The sequence below is a fragment of the Carassius gibelio genome, chromosome B22, assembly GCF_023724105.1.
Source record: "Carassius gibelio isolate Cgi1373 ecotype wild population from Czech Republic chromosome B22, carGib1.2-hapl.c, whole genome shotgun sequence".
Taxonomy (NCBI): Eukaryota; Metazoa; Chordata; class Actinopteri; order Cypriniformes; family Cyprinidae; genus Carassius; species Carassius gibelio.
Window position 1 is genome coordinate 33104324 of NC_068417.1, and position 22005 is coordinate 33126328.

At 33.0% G+C, this 22005-nt stretch overlaps 1 protein-coding gene across 8 annotated transcripts in view; it reads left to right on the forward strand.

The window, feature by feature from the left end:
• The window catches only part of LOC127988299 (dedicator of cytokinesis protein 3), a 170445-nt gene that overhangs the window by 111206 nt on the left and 37234 nt on the right, over positions 1-22005 (forward strand). For all 8 annotated transcript variants that reach the window (XR_008161612.1, XM_052590960.1, XM_052590964.1 and 5 more), the window contains 6 exons: positions 875-1026; positions 8694-8775; positions 8889-8949; positions 9737-9884; positions 15153-15241; positions 16645-16770. Coding sequence is in view for 7 of the 8 variants with exons in the window: in XM_052590960.1 (XP_052446920.1) it covers positions 875-1026; positions 8694-8775; positions 8889-8949; positions 9737-9884; positions 15153-15241; positions 16645-16770 (658 nt within the window). In the remaining variant the exon portion in view is untranslated. The remainder of the gene's footprint in view (positions 1-874; positions 1027-8693; positions 8776-8888; positions 8950-9736; positions 9885-15152; positions 15242-16644; positions 16771-22005) is intronic.

Genomic DNA, 22005 nt, shown 5'->3' on the forward strand with positions numbered 1-22005 from the left:
TTTTTATGTTATGTTATAGCATTACCTTTTATTTTGTCATATTGTTGTTTTTATATCATGTTATGGTATACTGTTAGATGTTATGGCATGTGATGTTATAATATGACACACAATGAAATATACTGTATGGTTACTTGTTGTAGCATTGCATGTTATATCATTGTATTTAATATTGTGTTATAGTATATATCTTATATATGGTTACATATAATGTTATAACATTACATGTCATATGTTTATATGTGTTGTCATCTCTTGCTGTGGTATGTTGTGTTATTATATCATGTTGTGGTATGTTGTTAAGTCATAGCATGCTACGGCATACTGCATGTTGTGATATATTGTTATGTTGTGTTAACCTAAAACCTTACATGTTATATCATTAAATATTTTGCCATGCCTTATGTGGTATATCATTGCATGTTGTCATAACAACACTTTACAACACATAAAACATAACATTTAACAATATTGGAAAATATCATGTCATACTATGGCATATCAGACGATTTTATAAACTGTTGTATGTTACAATGTTAAGTTATAGCTTTATACATTTTCCCATGTGTAATATCATGTTGTGGTATTTTTACATTAAAACATCACACATTCAACTGTATAATGTAAGGATACAAGATAACATAATAACATACAGTACCATGGCATAACAACAATATAACATAACAAGGAACAACTTACCCTGTAACAAAACAAAACAACAGAAAATAATGTCACAATATTCCATAAAATGACTGTGCACATACTTTATTATCTGACGTAACATACAACACAACATTACATTATGAAATAGCATATACTGTAACAAGCATCTCATGGCATATTGTAAAGCTGTTGTGTACTCTTATGTTTTTAGGATGGTGGAAAACAAAGACATGGGGATTCGTGTCGAATGCCTGTACCGCACCATCTCTTTGTCAACCTAAAGAGCTTCACATACAACACCATCGGCGAGGACACAGACATCTTCTTCTCTTTGTATGACCTGAGAGAGGGCAAGCAAATCAGGTAGGGAATGTTTCATGTATAAGTTTGTATACACATTCAGTGGCCGTGCCTCTTCACCACTCAAACTTTTTACAATGAAGAAGCTTTCATTGGTAATTATTCAAAAGGAACAGAAAAAACAGTACATGAGGTCCCATAAGAAATAAAGTAAGCCATCATTTTTAAAACATCAAGGTCACGGAAATAAAAGCTTGCACAAATACCGCCTACCGACCTGTTTTTTTTTTTTTTTACAATAACCTAAAATGACACACAGAACTGTGAAACTGCAGAAAGATGAGTTAAGGACAAGAGACCTTGATGAAGTATTCATGTAAAAGATCTCTTCACTTAAACTATGCTATCAAGACATCTTAAGTTTCAAGTAGCATTTTTGAGGTAGAGGACGCTCTTAACCAACTCTGTCTCTACAAACTAAACCTTGTAAGAAGAATTTTAGTTCATTTTAATTTTACAGACAGATTTTAAGACTAATAAAAAAAACCCTGCCTTACACTAGTGACAGGAAAACATCAACAACCTTTATTCATTTTTATACAATTAATGATACAGGAGGAGATTATCGATTTAATAAAGACTTATATATGTGCAGTTGCTTGCTATACTATATTATGAGTTCAAAACATGTTTACTATACATGTATCCGGTCCATAAAATGTTTTTTTCTGATGTAGTAAACTTGCTCAGTAGCACACCTGGTGTAGCATTTACACTTCTGTATGTGTGGCTTTTCTGATGTAGTAAACTTGCTCGGTAGCACACCTGGTGTAGCATTTACACTTCTGTATGTGTGGTTTTTCTGATGTAGTAAACTTGCTCAGTAGCACACCTGGTGTAGCATTTACACTTCTGTATGTGTGGTTTTTCTAATGTAGTAAACTTGCAATGGACATTTCATTTCCGAACTGCCTCAATACGTAATTAGAATTCTGCCACATTTGCAATCATCCGTTTCGGATAAAACCAAATGCACTTTTAGCGCCGCTCACTGTATTTAATTTAGAAAGCGTTCCAAAACGTACAAGAAGCAACGTAATAGCATGTTGGCGGATGCATGTTTTTTTGTGTGTTTTTGGAGCTCAATTCATTTGGCTTTTTGAGGAAAGGCTGCTTTAACTATTCTTGAGGAACTTGATGTCAGTTGGCTTTAAAAAGTCGCTGGTCAGAAAGAGGAAGTGGAATTGCTTTCCAGTGGTTGAGGGAATCTGAAAGAGCTGGAACACCCTTGAGGGAAGTCCAGTTCAGGGACTGTAATTAGTCTCAGCCTCAGACGTCACGCCCATGGACCGGATTGGTTGAATTATACAGGATTTCAGGGAGACGTGTGTGTCGCGTTCTTTACTGTTCCGCTTGGAAACAAAAATGCTGTGGTGCCAAACCCCCTCATGAAAGAAGAAAGCCATGGAGTTTGCAACTCTGACGACGACCGCTTATCAGGGTCAACTAAATGCTGGATATTCAAAAGTATGTCAGATAAAGTTTGCGGCATAGAACCTTAAAATACGTCTGATAGTGTCTGATAGACTCTCTCTAAAACTATCCCTCTCGCGGCTGGAGACGGTAATGTTCTCTCTTGGTTCATTTCTCTCGGTTCATGTCAAATTAATTTTGATAAATAAGTCGCAGGACCAGCCAAACTATGAAAAAAAAGCGTGACTTATAGTCCAGAAAATACGGTAATAAACTCAACTTGGTCTCAAGGATGAGCAGGTTCTATTTCCAGTTGTACGACGGAAACTTTTTTTGTTTTTCCTCATTCTAATCATAAGAGAAATAAGGCCACTGGCAGATTCCTCCAATGGGAGTGTTTCAAAAGTAATTTATACACCTCATTAATTAAATTAGAGAAGCATTTGTAGGCCACTAAGAGATGATCACTTAAATGTTTCTGTTTGAAGCAGTGGTTCAGTAAGTTCATGTATTACACTTTCATGCTTTTGAATGCCGAAAGAAACAACAAAAATGTTAATTACGGTGGTCACACCCCCTTTAGCTACCTCTATCCCTACCGTTTTTATTTCTTTTGCTTTTTTCAACAGGATGTGTTGTTCACTCCAAGCTTACCTGAAACAGTCGTGTTGCATCATGATCTGTCAAAACGGCATGGGTTAGCACGGCTGTTTTTGTGTGTTTGTGTGATTTCGAAGACTTGATCTGCAGAAAGCGCAGTACGTTGCTGGAGTTTGTCCTGAGGGAGGCTGCTCTCATGAGAGACCCCATGCTGATGAGTCTCGCTGATGAGGCTCACCATGGAGACAGAACGATTTCTCTACCTCACATTTTATTTCCAATGTTCTCGTACCATATTCCCTCTGAGAGCTTTTGACCATGTCTAGACAGCGTTTTCTGTGTGAGTTAAGCTTTGCTTTTTATCATTCTTCCCCTGCTGTTCTGTCGGATGGGAAGCATACGTCGCTGACAAAACCCACAAACCAGTGCAGTGCTTTTTATCTTTCATCAAAATGTAGTGATGTCACCGAGCCCTGCGTATTTTATAATCAATGAATACATAAATAAAATACACTTACATTTGTTCAGAACATCTTGTTATAGGAACACAATTGGTTGCAAATAGTTGACATGAGTGGATAGATATTTTGTTGTTTTATATTTCAGGGATTTCATTATTTATTCATTTGTTTGTTTGTTTGTTCGTTCATTAATTTAATTCAATGTACATATAACATTTATGCAATTATCTATCAATTAATTTTAGCTAACACTTAATTAAACTGATGCAATCAGTTGATCACTCTGTAATAATGTTTCCAACTGATAAAATCGACCATGAGAAAATTTTTTGAGAAATGTATATTTTTTAGATATTTAAAAAGAAAAGGAAAATCTTTTTTTTTAATGTCAATGCTAAAAAACTGATTTATTATGTATTTATTTATTTATTAATTTACAGAATAAATATTCTGTTCCTTATGCTATGCCAAAAAATATTAGTGTGTATATATATATATATATATATATATATATATATATATATATATATATATATATATATATATATATATATATATATATATATATATATATATATATATATTACCTTAATGTTCTTTATAATTAATTTGATATGATGTGCTAAATGGTGCTAACCCATTCCTATGTAATGACTAAAATGATTAATATGATCACAGATTATATGTTGAACTAACTACATCGTGATTTCAAATCGTGAAAAATACACCAAAACAGCATCATATTATATAAATGGCAGCAGCTGAGGAAAGCCGGCCAAATGATTATTCACACAGCACCCACAGACTCTCTCTCTCTCTCTCTCTCTCCACCCACTCCTCACACTTTTGACAGGCTGCTAATGGTGCCTCTGCCTCCCTCTCAAAAGCTGTCTGACCCTGGAGTGGGCCACAGGTTTGCTCCAAAATTATCTCACTTCTGGTCAAGTCTGAAAAGAGGAACATACTGTACGCAACTGTTTTTAGTTACAAGAGGTCTCCAGATGTTTGTCTCATCAACGTTTAACGCTGTTCACAAACCAGATTAGTCTGTAATGGGACATATTTCACATTGATTTTAAGGATGCTATGCAAAATATCTGTCCTGAATATTCAGAGTTTCACACTTTCTCTGTCCCTCTGTTTGAAGGTCCTCGGCGCTCTTTCTCTCTCTTTTTTCCATCTGTCTGTCACTTGTTTCTGCAGTTGCACACAAACATATTCAGAGACATTTGCATACTCGTGTCAAATCCAACTGTAAGCATCTGCACCCCCGTCTGCAGTCTGTCTGTGTGCTATTCTGCTGGGAGCTGCTCCATCCACACCAGTGCTGCAAATAACTTATGGTGTTTTGTGTTGGACCAAGAAGTGAAAAGGAATACTGGAAAATGGACATAATAATAATAATAATAATAATAATAATAATAATAATAATGTTGGTTGTGGTGTTAAAAACAATTATTTATATTGATAGCAATCCACAATTTTTTTTACTAAGATTTTTCACATTACTATTATTATTATTATTATTGTTATCATTAGTATTATTATTGTTATTATTGTTTTTGTTATTATTATTATTATTATTATTATTATTATTACTACTGTTGTTATTATATGACAATTAATTATTTATAATAATAAAAAAATTACATTTTAATATAAAAATAAAACAAGAAAAGAATTAAACTAACAAAAATATTATTATTGTTGTTTTTGTTGATGTTGATGATGTTATTATTAGAAGGGAAAAATAAATGTTTGATTTGTTTATCTAAAAAATGATTTGTTTGTTTAATAAAAATGATAAAACAAATTGTTATTTGAAAGCAACTACAACTACTACTAATAATAATAATACAAATAATATCATTAATGTTGTTGTTAAAAACAACAATTATTATTATTGTTGTTATTATTAGAAGGGATAAATATTTGGAAATTTATTTATTTGTTAGTCAGATAAACATTTGTTTATTCTTAACTGGTATATATATATATTCTTAACTGGTATATATATATATATATATATATATATATATATATATATATATATATATATATATATATATATATATATATATATATATATATATAATAACCAGTTAAGAATATATATATATATATATATATATATATATATATATATATATATATATATATATATATATATATATATATATATATATATATATAATAACCAGTTAAGAATAAACAAATGTTTATAACCTATATTTAAAAATGAAAATTGAAAAAAAAGCTAATTGTTCTTATTATTTAAAAGAAAAAAAGTACATAACTTGTTAAAAGCAATTACTACTACTTATTATTATTGTTTATGTAATTGCTTATTTATTCACTTAATCAGAAAACAATATTCTTAATTGTGGACATCAGCAAGTCTTTGTGCAACTTGTGATTTGACAAATTTTTCACCTTTTCTTTTCACAAATATTTCATTTAAGTTCTGCTTTAAAAGATGCAAACCAAACTTTTTATTATACTTTTAATGACTTTTTATTAAATTCCGTTAACTACATTAAGCAATTAAACAATGCGGCGCACAGTTTGATCAAAGGTTTTGCGTCTTTTCTCTCATCTGTCAGTGCCTGTCGTTGAGCCTTACTTTCCAAACAGACTAACTGCTTTGAAATGCATTTGGTCGACAAGTTTCATGCAAACTGAATGGTCAGTCATATGCAAGTCAACATCAAAACATCAAGTTTTCCATCAAAACGCCACCAATCCTTTCATTCTGAAAAAGCTGCATCCCATATTGTCAGTCAGTGTGAATCTGCCATTATCTTACAAAGGCGTCGTGTTCCTCTGTGATTGATTAAAATGCATGACAGCTGCCTCAGTCTCTATTCAAACACAGAGGAGGAATCACTCAGCTTTGAAAGTGCCTTTAATATTTGAACTTGTTAACTGCATTCAGCCACAGACCAGTTCAGTTCATTTCTTGTGCAGAAAACCCTCGGCTGTTTTAACTTAAATCTACTCTCTGAACATGTTTCTTTATGTTATATGAAGATCCTACATCAACCGAAACCCTATCAGCCTTTACACACTCCAGACGCTAAGTGTGTTATTACCGCGAGTTAGCGAGCGCTACACAATAGGATCTGAACAATCGGCGAGTGGTTTGAATGGGAATAACAGCGCGGCTGGTGATGGAGGAGTTTAATGAATACCTGTCAGCGTGTCCTCCGGGGAAGAGGCTTGCTGCTTTCTGGCGACTTGATTGGTTGTTGTGGATTGGGACGGACACACGTGATGAGCTGATGAGTCTGGAGATCGTGTGAAGCATCAAAGTGTGTGTGTGTACATGTGACACGAGACATTCACATCCATGATCAGATGTGTCCACGAACAGCTTATTAGCAAGGCTTTTACCATAAGACATTGGTATGGTTGTTTGTACGTGTGGATTGTAGAGTAATAAAATACCATTGTAAAGGACATGTTACTAGACATCCAATGCCAACTGACTCGGTGTTCCTGAATTAATTTGATGCTGTTTTCTCCATCAGCAATTCCAGTGCCTATACTTCCCATTGGCTCTCTCAGCAGCGTGAAAAACAAAACTGTTAAATGTTGAATAAATTATACATGGAAAGCGAGTTACGCATCAACAGCCATTCCATTAGAGTCAGTGAAGTTGTCTGTGATTTTACACACGTTCACGCTGCGCTTCCAGCCCGCTGACTGGACCCAAGTGTGTAGACTATACACTCTGATTTGCTGTTGTCAGTAATCGTTTGCAGTGCTCAATCACTGCACTGAAACACGCTGTGGAATATTTGCCCAGTATATTTCACACATTTGTAGTGCATGTCCCCTCATAAAACCTGAACCAACAAGCTGAAGTCTGGATTGTCGTGCCAGCAGCGGAAGCAGCAGAGATATTTAGTGAAGTGAGCTTTGGTTTGTGTTTGACATGCATGAGGTCTGGCTCCCGCGGATCGGATGTGGCATGTGGAGATCTCTCAGCAAGTAGAACTGGCTCGAAATCATGAATTAATATCTGATTAAGCTCTCAAAAATAACATTTCAGAGTTTGCTGGCAATGAGAAAGGCATTAGGGCCTCGCTTGTTTTCTTTTTCTTTTTCAATGATTACATTGCAATAGGATTTCAGTATTTCACTGTGTGGAACATTTGGAAAAACACATTTGTTATTTAGAAAGAGAGAAAAAATATCGATTGTGTAATTATTTGCTCACACTTAATGTTGTTCAAAATCAATTTGGCCCTCTTTCTTCTATTAAACACAAAAGCGAAGTTTTGCAAAAGAGCAGTATTTGGCAAAACGTTGCTCTCTTTTCCCTTAAATGAAGAAATCAAAATGCATTCATTCAAAAATAATGGTGTAAACGAAAAAATGGTGTTAAATCAATAAACAAATAAATGTATGTATTCAAAAGCAGAAAGTTAATGCTGCTTTTTTTCCAATAAAATGGTGGAACCAAATATAAATTTTATTAATAAAAAAGGTAAATAAATAATATTTATTTATAGAGGTTATACAATATATTAAAAATAATTTTGTTTAAAATTTCTTAAATAACAAATAAATACATTATTTGTTGGTTTGTTTAAAAGAAAGCCCATGCTTCTTTTTTTCCCATGCAAATGAAGCAATCAATTATCATTTTATTAATTTGAAAAAAAAAAGTAAATAAATAATATTTATTTATTCATTTATAGAGGTTATATAATATATTAAAAATAAATAAATTCCACACAGACACACAATAAAATTTGCCAAATTAAAGGAGATTCATTATTTTGTCAGATTTATAAAATTATCGTGATTTATGTATTTTTTTATTGTTGTTATTTCGCATTTTAAAATTTCTTTTAGCATGAATTGATGTTTTACGTACAGCTATTTTGTTTAAATAAATAGTGCTTTTAACATCTATTTTTATTTTTGACTTCACAAATTGATAATTTGATTTAGTTGCATAAAAATTCTGTTACAATTTTGGGACACTATTGACACAAATCACACACTTCACAACATATGATAATGTGGGTCATTTTGAAATGAAAACCAATTGATGTTTAAAAGTAAAATCTGGGTCTGAAGCAAAACTAATTTAGATTGATTACCTCTAGCAGTATTTTCTTGTCCAAATGATAAATGTATTAAATGACAACATTCTCATGTCAATTCTTCTTCTTCTTCTTCCAGTGAGAAGTTTATGGTGAAACTCAACAAAAATGGCGGCCCAAAAAACCCAGAGAAGGTCGACCGTCTCTGCGCCCTCTTTACGGTGGGACCAAAATCTGTTATTGCCATGGCTAAAAAATACATATGAAATAAATATGAAATACTTATTTTGGAGAGAAAAACAAGACACTAAGTAGCTTCTCTTTTTTCTCACAGGACTTAAGCAACAAGGACATGAAGAGAGATCTCTACATTGTGTCCCAGGTCATCAGGACGGGTGAGTATCCCATCTCATTTAGCCTCTTTCCCTTTCTGTCTCTTCTTCCATCCATTTCCTTCATTTGGAGCCAAACGGTGCCTTCAAGGTATTACATTTCTACCAGCAACTTCATTTCTAGAGCTCTTACATAAGTGTGGCTTTCCAGTTTATAAAGGGACGGGCGATTGGGAATGAGACAAAACTATTCCTCGTGCTTCGAACAGAACAAAAATTATTATTATTATTATTTTGGTAAATTGATATTGTTTATCCTTTTGTTAATTTAAATGTATAACTATATTGGTCCATGTAAAAGTGATAAAATAGGTGTACGAAAGTAGCCTTTAATAAGAATAACGCTAAATTATTCTGTATTTAATATTTGACTAGATACTGAAACATTTACGTTCTTCATAATGTTTTGTTTCTTGATCATTGAATGCATTTTATATACAAAACTATTTAACCTTATTCAACAATGCCTCTTTTTATATACAACACAACAAATAGCAAAATACTCAAATATGTAATATTAGGCATATAGTTTGAGTTCTATTTTCCAGCTATAGCAGTACTAAAGTGGTATAATTTTCCAATAAATTGGCACAAACACAACATTATAATGGCCACCGATTCACTGGGAAATGTTGCTGTAGGTTTGCTAGCCAGCTAAAATATATAATTTGCAGATCCTTGCATTCAAGTCGATGCGTAATTGTGTGCTGGACAGGATTTGTGTAATCATGTAGATGGTAGTGAGCGCACGTACGTTTCTGACAGTGATTGATAATGCTTCTTTGTTCAGGGCGGATGTTGTTAAACGACTCGAAGAAAGGCCCCCCTCACGTCCAGTACCGCCGGCCGTACGGATGCGCAGTGCTGGCCATGAGCGACGTCCTTCAGACCATCTCTGAACTCAAAGAGGAGAAAGACTTTGTGCTCAAAGTTTACACGTAAGCCTCTTCTCTGCACTTTAGAGCCTTTTGTCTGTTTGATTTATCAATAAAATCGAAATAAATAAAAAAAGATTATTATGAGCTACATTAAACAGTGAGAGCGGTTGGCCTTATTAAATCTTCAGTCTCGACAAAACACTTGAGCGTTGATGGATAAAAACCACTCAGGAATGTATTAGCTGCTCTGTTCAAGACTGCGAGTTATTGTGGCTTCTATCATTTGAGATTCGCAAAGCTGAGCGCTGCAAACACGAATTCGTGTAAAATTGATGTGAATTATGCATTGTACGGATCAGACGAATATGTTTGCTTCATGACTGACACAAGTTTTTTCTTTCAAACTCATATTTGTTGTTTCTTTTTAATAAAGAAAGATTTGCGTGTCAAAACTGTTATGGTCGAAACCCTATTGTGCTGCCTACCTAGCGTTTTAATCATAAGCTAATCAAAAAGCAAAAAAAGCTAATCAAAGCAATCCCAGAATACATTGCAACAAATCTAGAGAAAATAAATCAAATATTGTGAATAGTTAAAGTAAAATAAATCTGTTTCGGAGATTATGGTTTTATGTTTTATATTTTACCCAATGTTTATGTGCGCTGCAGCTCGGTTATTGCGTCATTAGCGTAGCGACATGCTAACATCAGTCTCTTTTGGAAAGAACTGTTGACGTTGTAAATCAGTCACTGATGACAATCCAGTTCAAATAGTATGTTTGTAATGGTATGAATAGTAAATGATTTATTTTATAGAATAAATCCAATATACCACTTCCTGTATCAACATTTAACTCTGTAACATAATGCAGTTTTTATTTATATGCTGTCTATTGATGATAATAGCATCATTTATTTATTCAATAAATAGGTTAGCTAATAAGGTAGCTGTCAATGTAGGCAGTATACTAGGTTTTTGGAACAGAGCTAATATTGAGCTACGTTCTTAGCTACGTTAATAATTAGCTGCATTAGCTGCAGCGTACATTTGCTGTTGTTTCGAACAGAAAAGACATTGCGTGTGGTTTGTGCTGTGAAGCTGTCTCTGAAATCCTCCCCTGTGGATGGCACACGTGCTCCAGTCCTCCAGCTATCTCCATCACAGACGTTCATTACCTCAGCGTGCAGCCATGCAGAAAGCCTCCTCTGTTTTATTGGCTGGGGAACTGACAGAACTGGTAAAAGAAAGAGAAATCAAGGAAAGAAAAAAAAAAGAATGGCGCTTGTGTGTTGAGAAAGAGGAGACAAAGTCTAGGTTCGTTTGGAAACCCCCAACAATCAAAAAATCGGATATTAAGCCATCAGTGTCTGTGAGACTAGGAGGAATGCAGTAACGTTGAAGTGAAGGATCGATACTGTGCACAAGTGCTGGGGAATGCATTATTTGTGATGTTGTGGTGAACGAACCTGTGGCTTTGCTCCGTCAATTAAACATTTTAAACATTCAATGCGTGTGAGGGGTTTTGGAATGAGATTATATTTAGACTACTTTCAAAAGCATAATAAAGAAAATTAGTAAGTAATTAAATAAAAACCAACAGTATGTGTGTATGTATAGATATAAAAAGGTTTCTCTTATGTTCCTCTTATACTTCATTTATTTAATCAAGATACAGTAAAAACAGTACTATACTGAAATTATTTTACAATTTAAAATAATTGTTTTCTCTTTGAATATGCTATTTATTTAATTGATGTAATACAGAATTTTTAGCAGCCAACAATAAAGACTTCATTGTCATAAGATTCTTCAGAAAGCTTTCTAAAATGCCAATTTGTTGTTTTCATTATGTTGTTTTTATTTGTTGTTGTTATTATTATTATTATTAATTTCTGTATTTATTTGTACTCAATTATGAATAATAGTTCTTATTATTTATAATATGTGTTTACTACTACTAATACTTACTACACTATTTATAATATTGGTTTAAGTATAAATGCAATTGCACATTTAATTTAATAACACTTAAAATATCAAAACAGTTCAAACAGACAGTGTATTACATTATTATAAATCCCAAGTAGTTATATTCATAAGCTAAATATGTAAATAATGTTATTTACCTATTTATTTAACTAAAAAAAAAAATGATTAAATTAAATCATTAATAAATAATGACAAAATAAATATACAGTTATATATATATATATATATATATATATATATATATATATATATATATATATATATATATATATATATAATATAAAATATACAAATTATATAATTCCTATTGTATTTTTATAATATTATGTATTTTTTTATTTGTGTAGCATGTTTGTATTTATTTATTTATTAAGATTACATACATTTACAGTGCATGATTAAGACACACAGTTTGTATTAATGTATGTAACTCCATACTATATTCATATGCGTATATGTATTTAAGATACAACTGTATTTTTTAAATCCATATTAATTATGACAATGTCTATATATAGTAACCTTAGTGAAATGTTTCAAGCAGCACAGTTTTCACCATTACTCTGCACAGTGTTGCAGAAAACCAAATGTAAGACATACAAATGTGTGCAAGATGTCGTGACTCAGCAATGCTTCTGTAGGGCGAGTCACAGCTCTGTCAGCTAGCATGAATCTCTCTAACACTCGCCCCGGGTCAGTCTTTTTGTTGAGCCCTGAAGACTTCGCTGTTCTTTGGGCTTAAGTGAGCAGATCAGTATCTTTGAGGTTGTAAGAGAGGAACAAATATATTTATATATTTCTAAAGATATATAAAAATGCATGTTTCCACAATACATGTGTTTGCATGTGTGTTCAGGCTGGACTAGTTTCTAGGGACATCTAGTGGTAGACTTTTAGGAACGTAATGTCATGAGAAACCAGACCGACAGTTGATCCGATCGGATTTGCAGCAGATATTTTTTTTGTCTTCTGGAATTTAGCGCTTTCCATCAAACAGCCTGTGTTGGTGCAATGCTGTTGTGACCCTCTGAGCGACAGACCAGAACCACCCTTGACGCCCTTGGAGCCAGTCGCCAAGACAGCCAACCAGATGGACTCTGTGGGAGTTCCCACAAAGCATCTGCCCGCTAAGCCACCACAAACACTAGCATTAGCATAGCGCGGAGGTCCCTTTTCAGCTGCCATGAAGGGTTTAGTCACTTCTGGATCAGGCAGTAATGACATCACTTCCCCTCAGGCCAGAAAGCTGCTGTTCTCGAACCTCCAACAGCTAGCCCACAGCGACTTAGCAGCTACTGATGCTGGAATGTAGCATATGGCTCTGTTCTGTCTCTTGAGAGTGCCGCACTTCTCTGCTTTAAAGCAGTAGAGTGTCGTGATTTGCTTCATTGAGATGGCTCTCAACACTTGGCTGTATTTGACTGCGTGGTTTTTTCACTCCCCATTAAATCGCTCAAAGTGCCAATTGACAAACGCTGCATGCAAATGATAATGCAGCTGTGCCGGTTAAGGGTTAATTGTCTTGATTATAGGTTATTCTACACTCGGCGTCAAAGATATACCACTTCTTTTGTAGAAACGGACATTGGATACAACCTAAAATCTTTAGCACCATTCTCCAAAAAATTATAGATTTGTCTTACTTAAGAATTTTGCTGATGGTTTTTATGCTTCAACATCTTGAGATTATTACTAATCAAAAAGGACTGATAAAGGATTTCATTTCATTTATTTATATAATTTAGTTTTCTTTCACTTTGTTTTGCTTACTTATCTTTGTTTTGTTTTAGTTTGTTTATGTTTATGTATTGTTTTACGAAGTAGAAAAGGGTTAAGGCCCGTCACACCAAGAACGATAACTATAAAGATAACTATAAAGATAACGATATTAGCGTCCACACCAGCGAACGATATTGTTTGTGTGTTCTAAGCGGACGTGCGTCTGCTGCTTTAAATTCTCGAGCTCATTACAGCAGGATTGATTCTGATTGGTTGGCAATGTTTTTTATTGTTCATCAGAAAAAAAAAAATGTTCTGAAAGTGATTCCAACGATATCTCTGTGCCTTTATCGTTATAGTTTTGGTGTGGACTCCGCTATTCTTTAATATTGAGAACGATTTTATAGATAAAAAACTATATCTTTATTGTAATCTTTATAGTTATCATGCTTGGTGTGAACGGGCCTTTATAGCACTAGTATTACATTTTCATAAAAAATAATTTAATGTCAAATTCCTATGAATATATGATATACCGATATATATAGCAATGATCAGATTATTTTTTATAAGCATAAACATTATTGTTTTTTTTGTTATTGAGATATAAGCTCAGAGTTAAATTTTAAGATATAAACTAGGATTTGAGTTTATAATTATATCTGAATTATAAAATATAAACACAGTATTAAAAAAAGACATATACAGATATATACAAATGTTTAGATTAAACATTTCATTTATTCATTCATTCACTCACTCATTCATTCATTCATTCATTTGATTTTATTTTAATTTCATTTACATTTGATTTAACGTTTTAACACCAGCAATGACAAAAAAAGTATTTAAAAATATGCTAATAATTACTTTGTTTTATCATATTTTTATATAATAATGTTGAAGATACAAAATATCAAGTAAATCAATAAACCAATGAATAAATGTCATAGAAAATGACAGATAAAACGGACAAGATTGTGTTTCTCTATGTTAATTTTAAATGTACATAATAAGGAACAATATCTGAAATATCTAATAAATTACTAGATTATAAAATTGTCTTTTTGTTGATTAATTGAAATTTTCATGACATAAAAGTGAAGGCACATGCTTGATCCTAGTCATAATGGACTACTCTGGTTTGTAACGACTTTTTCGCAATACAAATGACAATAAAACATAACTCTAAATAAAACTACGAAAATCCTGTTTTATACAAGTAAAGTGCAAATAGTGTTTTATGTTGACTTTCATGTACTTTAAACACTCATTTAACACTCAAATTTATTTTCCAACATTTTGAGAAGGGATCTTCATTAAGCAGTCGTGCTAAACTAGAGGATCACTGGGAATTGTGGCAAATGAATATTTCTCTTTGACTGGATGAAAGCCCAGTTTTTACTTCAAGTCTTGGCACATTTGTAAGCGTACTGCAAAGCCGCCTTAGGACAAGACCTTTTACTTTTGAAACTGAGTTACATTTACTGTTTACTGTCAAATGACATTTGTGACTCCAAGCTTTTGAATACTGAGGTTACCAATCCCACCTGCTTCATCTGAACAACAACATATTTCCCTTGCTATAATTGTTTGTCCTTTTTCTTCTCTCTTTCAAAGGTGTAATAATGAAAACGAGTGGTACCAGATTCATGAGAACATTATCCGCAAGTCCAGCACCAAATACACCGCTCCCAGCACTAACTACGGTAAGTGCACTTCCAAATGGATGTACACTTGATCTAAGTGTTATTATCAGATGAAGAGCGTTCGGTTTCACACAAACTGAACAGTCTGTCCATTATCCTGCTGTTATAGTCAATATTTCACTTGTTTTGTTAAAATAACTATATGTGGTTGTCTAGTTGAAGGTTGTCTAGTTGTCTAGAAGTCATATGAATTCAAGTGACTAACCTGGAAAAAGACAAGATCTGTGTGGGGAACTTTTTTGTGTTCAGCGCCTTAACACAATTGGGTATTTTTAATCTCTTAATTCTTAGTTTACATTTAACAGTTCGATTTAATTGCGACTTTCTTTCACAATTCTGACTTTTTTCTCACTATCTTGTGTTTATATCTCACAATTTGGAGTTTCTTCTCAGAGTTGTGAAATAACATCTTACAATTCTGACTTTATACTTTCAATTATGAGTTTATGTCTCACAATTTTGGGGTAGTGTCTAGCAAATCTGAGTTTATATCTCGCGATTCTGTTTTGAGATATATTGCAAAAAATAAAAATAAAATAAAAAATAATAATTTATTTAAATAATAAATTAAATGTATGCATTTAACAGACGCTTTTATCCAAAGCAACTTACAATGCATTCAGGCTATCAATTTTTACCTATCATGTATTCCTGAGGATACGAACCCCCAACCTTGCGCTTGACAGTGCAGTGCTCTACCAATTGAGCTACAGTAACACTATGGTGCTATATGTGGTTGGTTACTGGCCTGCAGCATTAAAGTGTGGTCACGTTTATTAGACAAAAATGGTCTATTGTCAACAGTATAAACCAAGCAGCATTAACTTAAACATTTGGAAATTAATGAAATAGTTCAAAGTAATACTGAAAGTCTAGATCAGACGAACACTTACAATGAGCTGCATCAGCAAGCAAAGTAAGGACAGTCTAGTTCTAGTGGATAATGAATATGGTAGAGGTGTGTCTTGAGGTATCGTTCAGTAGTAATTAGTATGTTAGCTGTTCTAATTGAGAGTTTATTCCACCATCGAGGGGAAGGCCTAGAACTATTTCTGGACCTGGATGAACAGAAATCCTTCCCACTGGGAACTGACGGGAGCCAGGCAATCAGGATGACTGATTGCGGCAGGAGGGCCGGTGTGTGCGATTTAATGAAGGATTGAAGGTAGCAGGGAGCCAGGTCATTAGCAGCATTGTAGACCCAAAACAATATCTTGATTGAATTGAATTGTAGCAGTTACTGGCAGCCGGCATAGAGACGTGAACAAAATCGTGACAGAAATGCAATCTCTCTGGTACATTCTTCCAATCAAAGGCCTATTTTACTAAATAAATACGAACGTAATCACACGGATAATTAGAGTGGTTGTCTCTTAATTCCCCAAACTCTTTTTCTCGTGCAGGTCTAATCATCTCACTGCAGCTGTTGAGGGGCGACATGGAGCAGGTGCGCAGGGAAAACCCCATGATATTCAACCGCGGTGTGGCCATCACACGCAAACTGGGCTTCCCTGATGTGATCATGCCAGGTAAGTCAGTGTCATGAAGGTCACGGCTGAACTTAATCAATCCAAGCCATATTCCAAGATTTTATACTCATGGTCTGAAAGTAATGGTCATTTGCAGCAAGTTAAAGTTAGAAAATGTACAGTATTGTAAGAGTTATTCACAGAGCACAATATGGTGGCACCATATCGGTTACTGGCCGATATTAGAGTTTTTAAATATATTAGCTGATATTGGCTATTTAGTTCTGCATGCCCATTCTCCTTATTTTTTTTATTATTATTTTTTTTATTATATTGGCCGATATTAGCTGCTTAGCACTCCATGCTAATTTCCTTTATTTTAACATTTAGATCATATTTAACCATCACTTTAAAAATTTGTATAATTTAATTTTAATGTGTATTTTATATTATAATGCTGTGGTAAATTTATTTATTTATTTCTAAAAAAAATAATGATTAGTAATTCATACAAGATATATTGGTATCATATTGTTTATTGGCCATTATTATAATTTTTTTATATGCTGGCTGATATTGGCTGTTTCATTATGAATGGGACTGTTTGATTGTGAATGATCGTCTAATGGTCACTTGAAGTTAATCTGTAACAATTGTAATAATTTAATAATTTTGTTAAATGTAATCTTTAGCAAATCTCAGAATGAGTGTCTATTTTTCATACTGTACAATTTTGTGATGCCTAAATTCACTAGTAGCATATAAATGCATTAATTTATTATTTATTATTTAGTTTTTGTTTTCATTTTTTATTCATTGTATTTTAATTAAACAAAATAGTCTCAAATTTTAATACTGGCTATTTATCGGTTATCGGACATGTATACGGCTTAACATATCGGCCAGAAATGTTAATATCGTCACTCTTTTCAAGTGAAACAATAAAGTTTGACTCAGTGTTACTATGCTGATACTAACGTGATTTTAGCTTGTTGCTAGGTTGTCGCTACAGTAGATGGTTTCTGAGGTGATATAGGTGGTTGCAAACTCCAGATCGCATCTTAATGAAATCACTGGATTTCAGCTGCTAAAAAAATAATAATTTGACGACAATAATAAATGTCAGTGTACCTTTACCCAAACTTCGGCTGATTTTCTTTGTGTCAAAGGAATCACTACAAACCTTTTCCCTTCTAAAGAGTTTCCTCACTACCTAGCAGCCTCATAAAACCTCTCTTCCATGACGCTATCTGCAATGCTTTTCAAGTCGAGGTCAAAGTCGACGGGGAAGCCCTTAAGCGAGTCTTGTGAAAAGGCCTTTAGATGACTAATAATCACACGAAACAGCACATAATCTCCCTTATTGCCTTTTAAATGCATAGAATCAGGCTTATATAAATGAATATGACCCACATTTTGATAGACTGTACTGGCTCTCTGCTCCAAACCCCAGAGGGCCTGTAAAACCAAGTGGACTCCTGCCACGTCAAAGTTGAGTTATGAAATCCCTTCCCTGTGATTCAGAATGAGCCTGGGGGCTTCTCAAAGTTGCTCTCTTAATAAAATCATGTCACTGCATGTTCTTTCAAAATTTTGAGTCATTGGATGGCTCCCGAGTCTATTCCCTAACAGTCTTCAGTGTCAAAATTGTGTAGCCCTGTGCAATATCTCTTCTCTTCATCCATAAACTTGCACATCAGTCATGTAGTCCCAGATGTCCTTCAGTGGTTGGTGGATTGATTGGTCGTCCATCTTCTTCTGAGGATCCCTCTCATTTGTCTCTGAGTTAAAACTTCCTTGCTTTTCTGAAGGGCTCAATGATTGGTTTATCATCCACGGATCGATCAACCTGAAGTAGTTCGATTATAATCACAGACAAGGCTGGGCTCTTTAAATTCAGCATTTTGAAAGTCGATAGTCCTCTGAGAACCATGGTTCCTTGGGTTTCTGAAAGGGAAAAACCCTTGTAATCTTATTTCAAATTGCTGCATTTACTTTGTTCCCTGAAAAGATCAAACTGGCCAGGTTTCTAAAGCATAGTCCCAGCATTGGGATCCATTGCAAAAAAAAAAAAAATGTCTGTCAAATGATATTAAGTCTTGAACTGTTAGCATTATGAAATGTTAATGACACTTGAAGTGCCGCAAGCTTTGAGAATTATTCATTTTCATGACATTTTCAATAAGCTGGAGATGAGTTTGTTTAACAAAACCGCTCCAGATTTATTTGTGCATTCCTTTTCTTGTGTTGGTGTTGTGACGGGTTGATATTGCATCATCCATTTCAGCTTTTTCGGTTTCTTTTTAATGCCTTTTTTTCAACAGCCTTGGCTCTGTACGTGTTTTTCACACTCACTTACTCCATTGAGATTCCAGAAAGTTTTAAGCCACGAATCAAACTAACCATGACTTTCATTTAAAGCTAAATAGTTTTAGTAATTGTGGCACTCGTTTATTATTATTATTTTAATTTTTTTACAGCTTTTATTTCAAAATGTTTTTAATAGTTTAAGTTTGAGAGAAAAAAAAAACTAAGTGATTTTTCTTTTTTTGTGAAAGTTTTAAAAGTTTATCATCTAATGTTTTTATTTTATTTATTTTATCTCAGCTTTAAATTTTAAATGTATTTTAATAGTTTAACAATAACAATACTTTAAGTAATGTAAGCTAATCTAAGTGTAATATATACAGATGGACTCTTTATTTGATTTTACCAAATAAAGTTTCTAAAAACAGTTGTAGTCGTATTTGCTCTAGATATTTTTCTTGGTCGATTCACTAACAGTTGCATTTGTGTTTTGGGATGTTGAAAGTGAGCTTACTTTATTTTTGATCTGATATTAAGTAAAGCGTCATGGCCAATATTGTCAATATCGATTCTAGTAATGATATTGGTATTATTTATTCAGTATATGTTTTAATAGCATTTTAACGTTGTATTAATAATTTTAAACAGTATGAATTGAGTTGAGAATCATTTACTAACAATAAATACAGATCGTAATTGAGCTTTATCAACTTTTGTTTTCTAATGACTCCAGATAATTTTCGAAGATTTAAAAGAAATTGCTTCTAACTTAACAATGTATTAATACAATTATTTATTTAAATTTTAAAGCTCATTCAGTACAGAATTAGTATTGAAAGTATAAAGATACTTAAAGATCTACCCATCAGTACTTTACAATTTCATCTAAAGTATCCTACAATTTTATTTTTTTATAAATATTTCAATAATAAAAAAAATAAGTTAGATTTTAGTTAAAGGTTTAATAATTTTGTTATTTTTAGGATTTTATATAACTTGTCTATATAGGTTTTATTATTATTATTATTTTAATTCTCTTTTTTGGTAATGTTTTCATTTTTTTATTATTATTATTTATGTCAATGTTTATTCCATTTTGAGTATCTTTTTTATGGTTTAAATTTTTCAGTTTCAGTTTTTGTTAACTATAATAACCCTGTGTAATAATGATGTGCAATAGAACAAATAAGCAACAATAATCAATAAAAAATTGGAAAGTTTGAATATTTTAATGTAAATGTAGATCTTGCAAAGGTAACAGAAAATGTAAAATCAAACTTGACAAAATTTCTTTGCATTCTTTACACATACACACACACACACACACACACACACACACACACACACACACACACACACACACACACATATATATATATATATATATATATATATATATATATATATATATATATATATTCACTTTTGTTTGGACACTTTTAGAAGAGCAGATGTTTGTTATATTCTGTTCTACTTTTGTAATATTAGTTTATACGTACAGTATAATGAAGATTCATAATGTTTGCAAAGGTCCTCAGGCTGTCAATTTTGTTCCTTGTTATTCAAAATGCATGAGTCATTCTCAATTTTCTCATCTTGCAAGTAAAAGTCAAGTAAACTATTTCATTATTCACATTACACACAGAATAACGAGACAGTATTATTGCGCAAATCAGTTTCCTGTATATCTTTCTCCCCCAGTAAAGACATTCAAGGGACATCTGGTGGCATCAGAGCAAATTTAAGCTGTTCTTTAAAGGTGTTTACCGGAATATACATATCTGCACTCAAAAATGTCTGCAGGGTGGGTGTCAGCTGGAGAAATGGTTTCTAGCGGTGCTCTGAAGAGCTACACATTCTCTTTTATTGCTTCAGCTGTAATTGGAAGAAATCTAATTAAACCCACAACTTCTTTCACTAACAGCTAAAACTTTGTTCCCCTGGGTAGACGGGTAAGAGCTAAGCACAATTCCAGAGAGACTCTGTGTTTATTTCGAATATTATGATTCAGATGCTTGCCGCTCGGCTCTAAGAATGTGGGCTGCTGGGTCATGAAGAGAATGAGGTTGATAATGAAAGAGTCGACTGAAAACCAAGGTTACATGTGGAATCATGGTGTAAAAGACTGGTTGAACTCAAGTTTGATGAGATTTCTTACAGCCAGTAGGCACTGTTTCACTTCAGCAGCTTAGCTTGACAAACCATTTGACCTTTTATGTAGCAATAGCTTTTATTACAGTCTGTAAAAGGGTTTAAAAGTGAAGCTAAATTAAGTTTCCCTTGTCCATCCAAGATCATATTTTCTCTTAAGTTTAAATAAAATAGATTTAAGAACATGCTAACAAATTTATTTACAGTTATTGCATCTATCCAACGTTTATGGGTTAGTCGTAGTAGACTGATGTATGTTGGTTTTGAGCTTGTATCTTTATTCAGGGTCCAAACTGAAATGGGGCTTTGCAAATAAGTAAAACAGTTTGCCAGCAACTTTATTAATGACTGCAAAAATATTTTAAAATAAATGAGTTATAGAAATAGAAATCTAACGTAAAGAAAAACGTAATATAAATGTGTTATGTACAATTCAAAACTCTTATTTACACTTACAGTGCACTTAAACGATTACAATTGCTGAACGAAATATTTGTCTGACTGTTTCTTTAAAATGTATTTAAATTAGTTTCAATATAGGATATATGAACTGATGTTTGAACCCAATGTTTTTTTGTTGTTGTTGTTATTTTTGACAGGTGTTGTTTTAGTAAGAAAAAAGAGAAAATATGTATTTATATATAGAAAGAAAGATAGAATATGGAGGGAAAACTCTTAAACTGTGCAACCGTTTCTTTAAAATTGTCCATCAGATTTATGTCTAGAATGACAGAACGTTTTTCAAATCCACTTGGTAACACATGCATGTTAAGTGTTTCTTGTAATAATTATACAAAACAAAAATATGAATATAAGTATATATATATATAAAAAAAA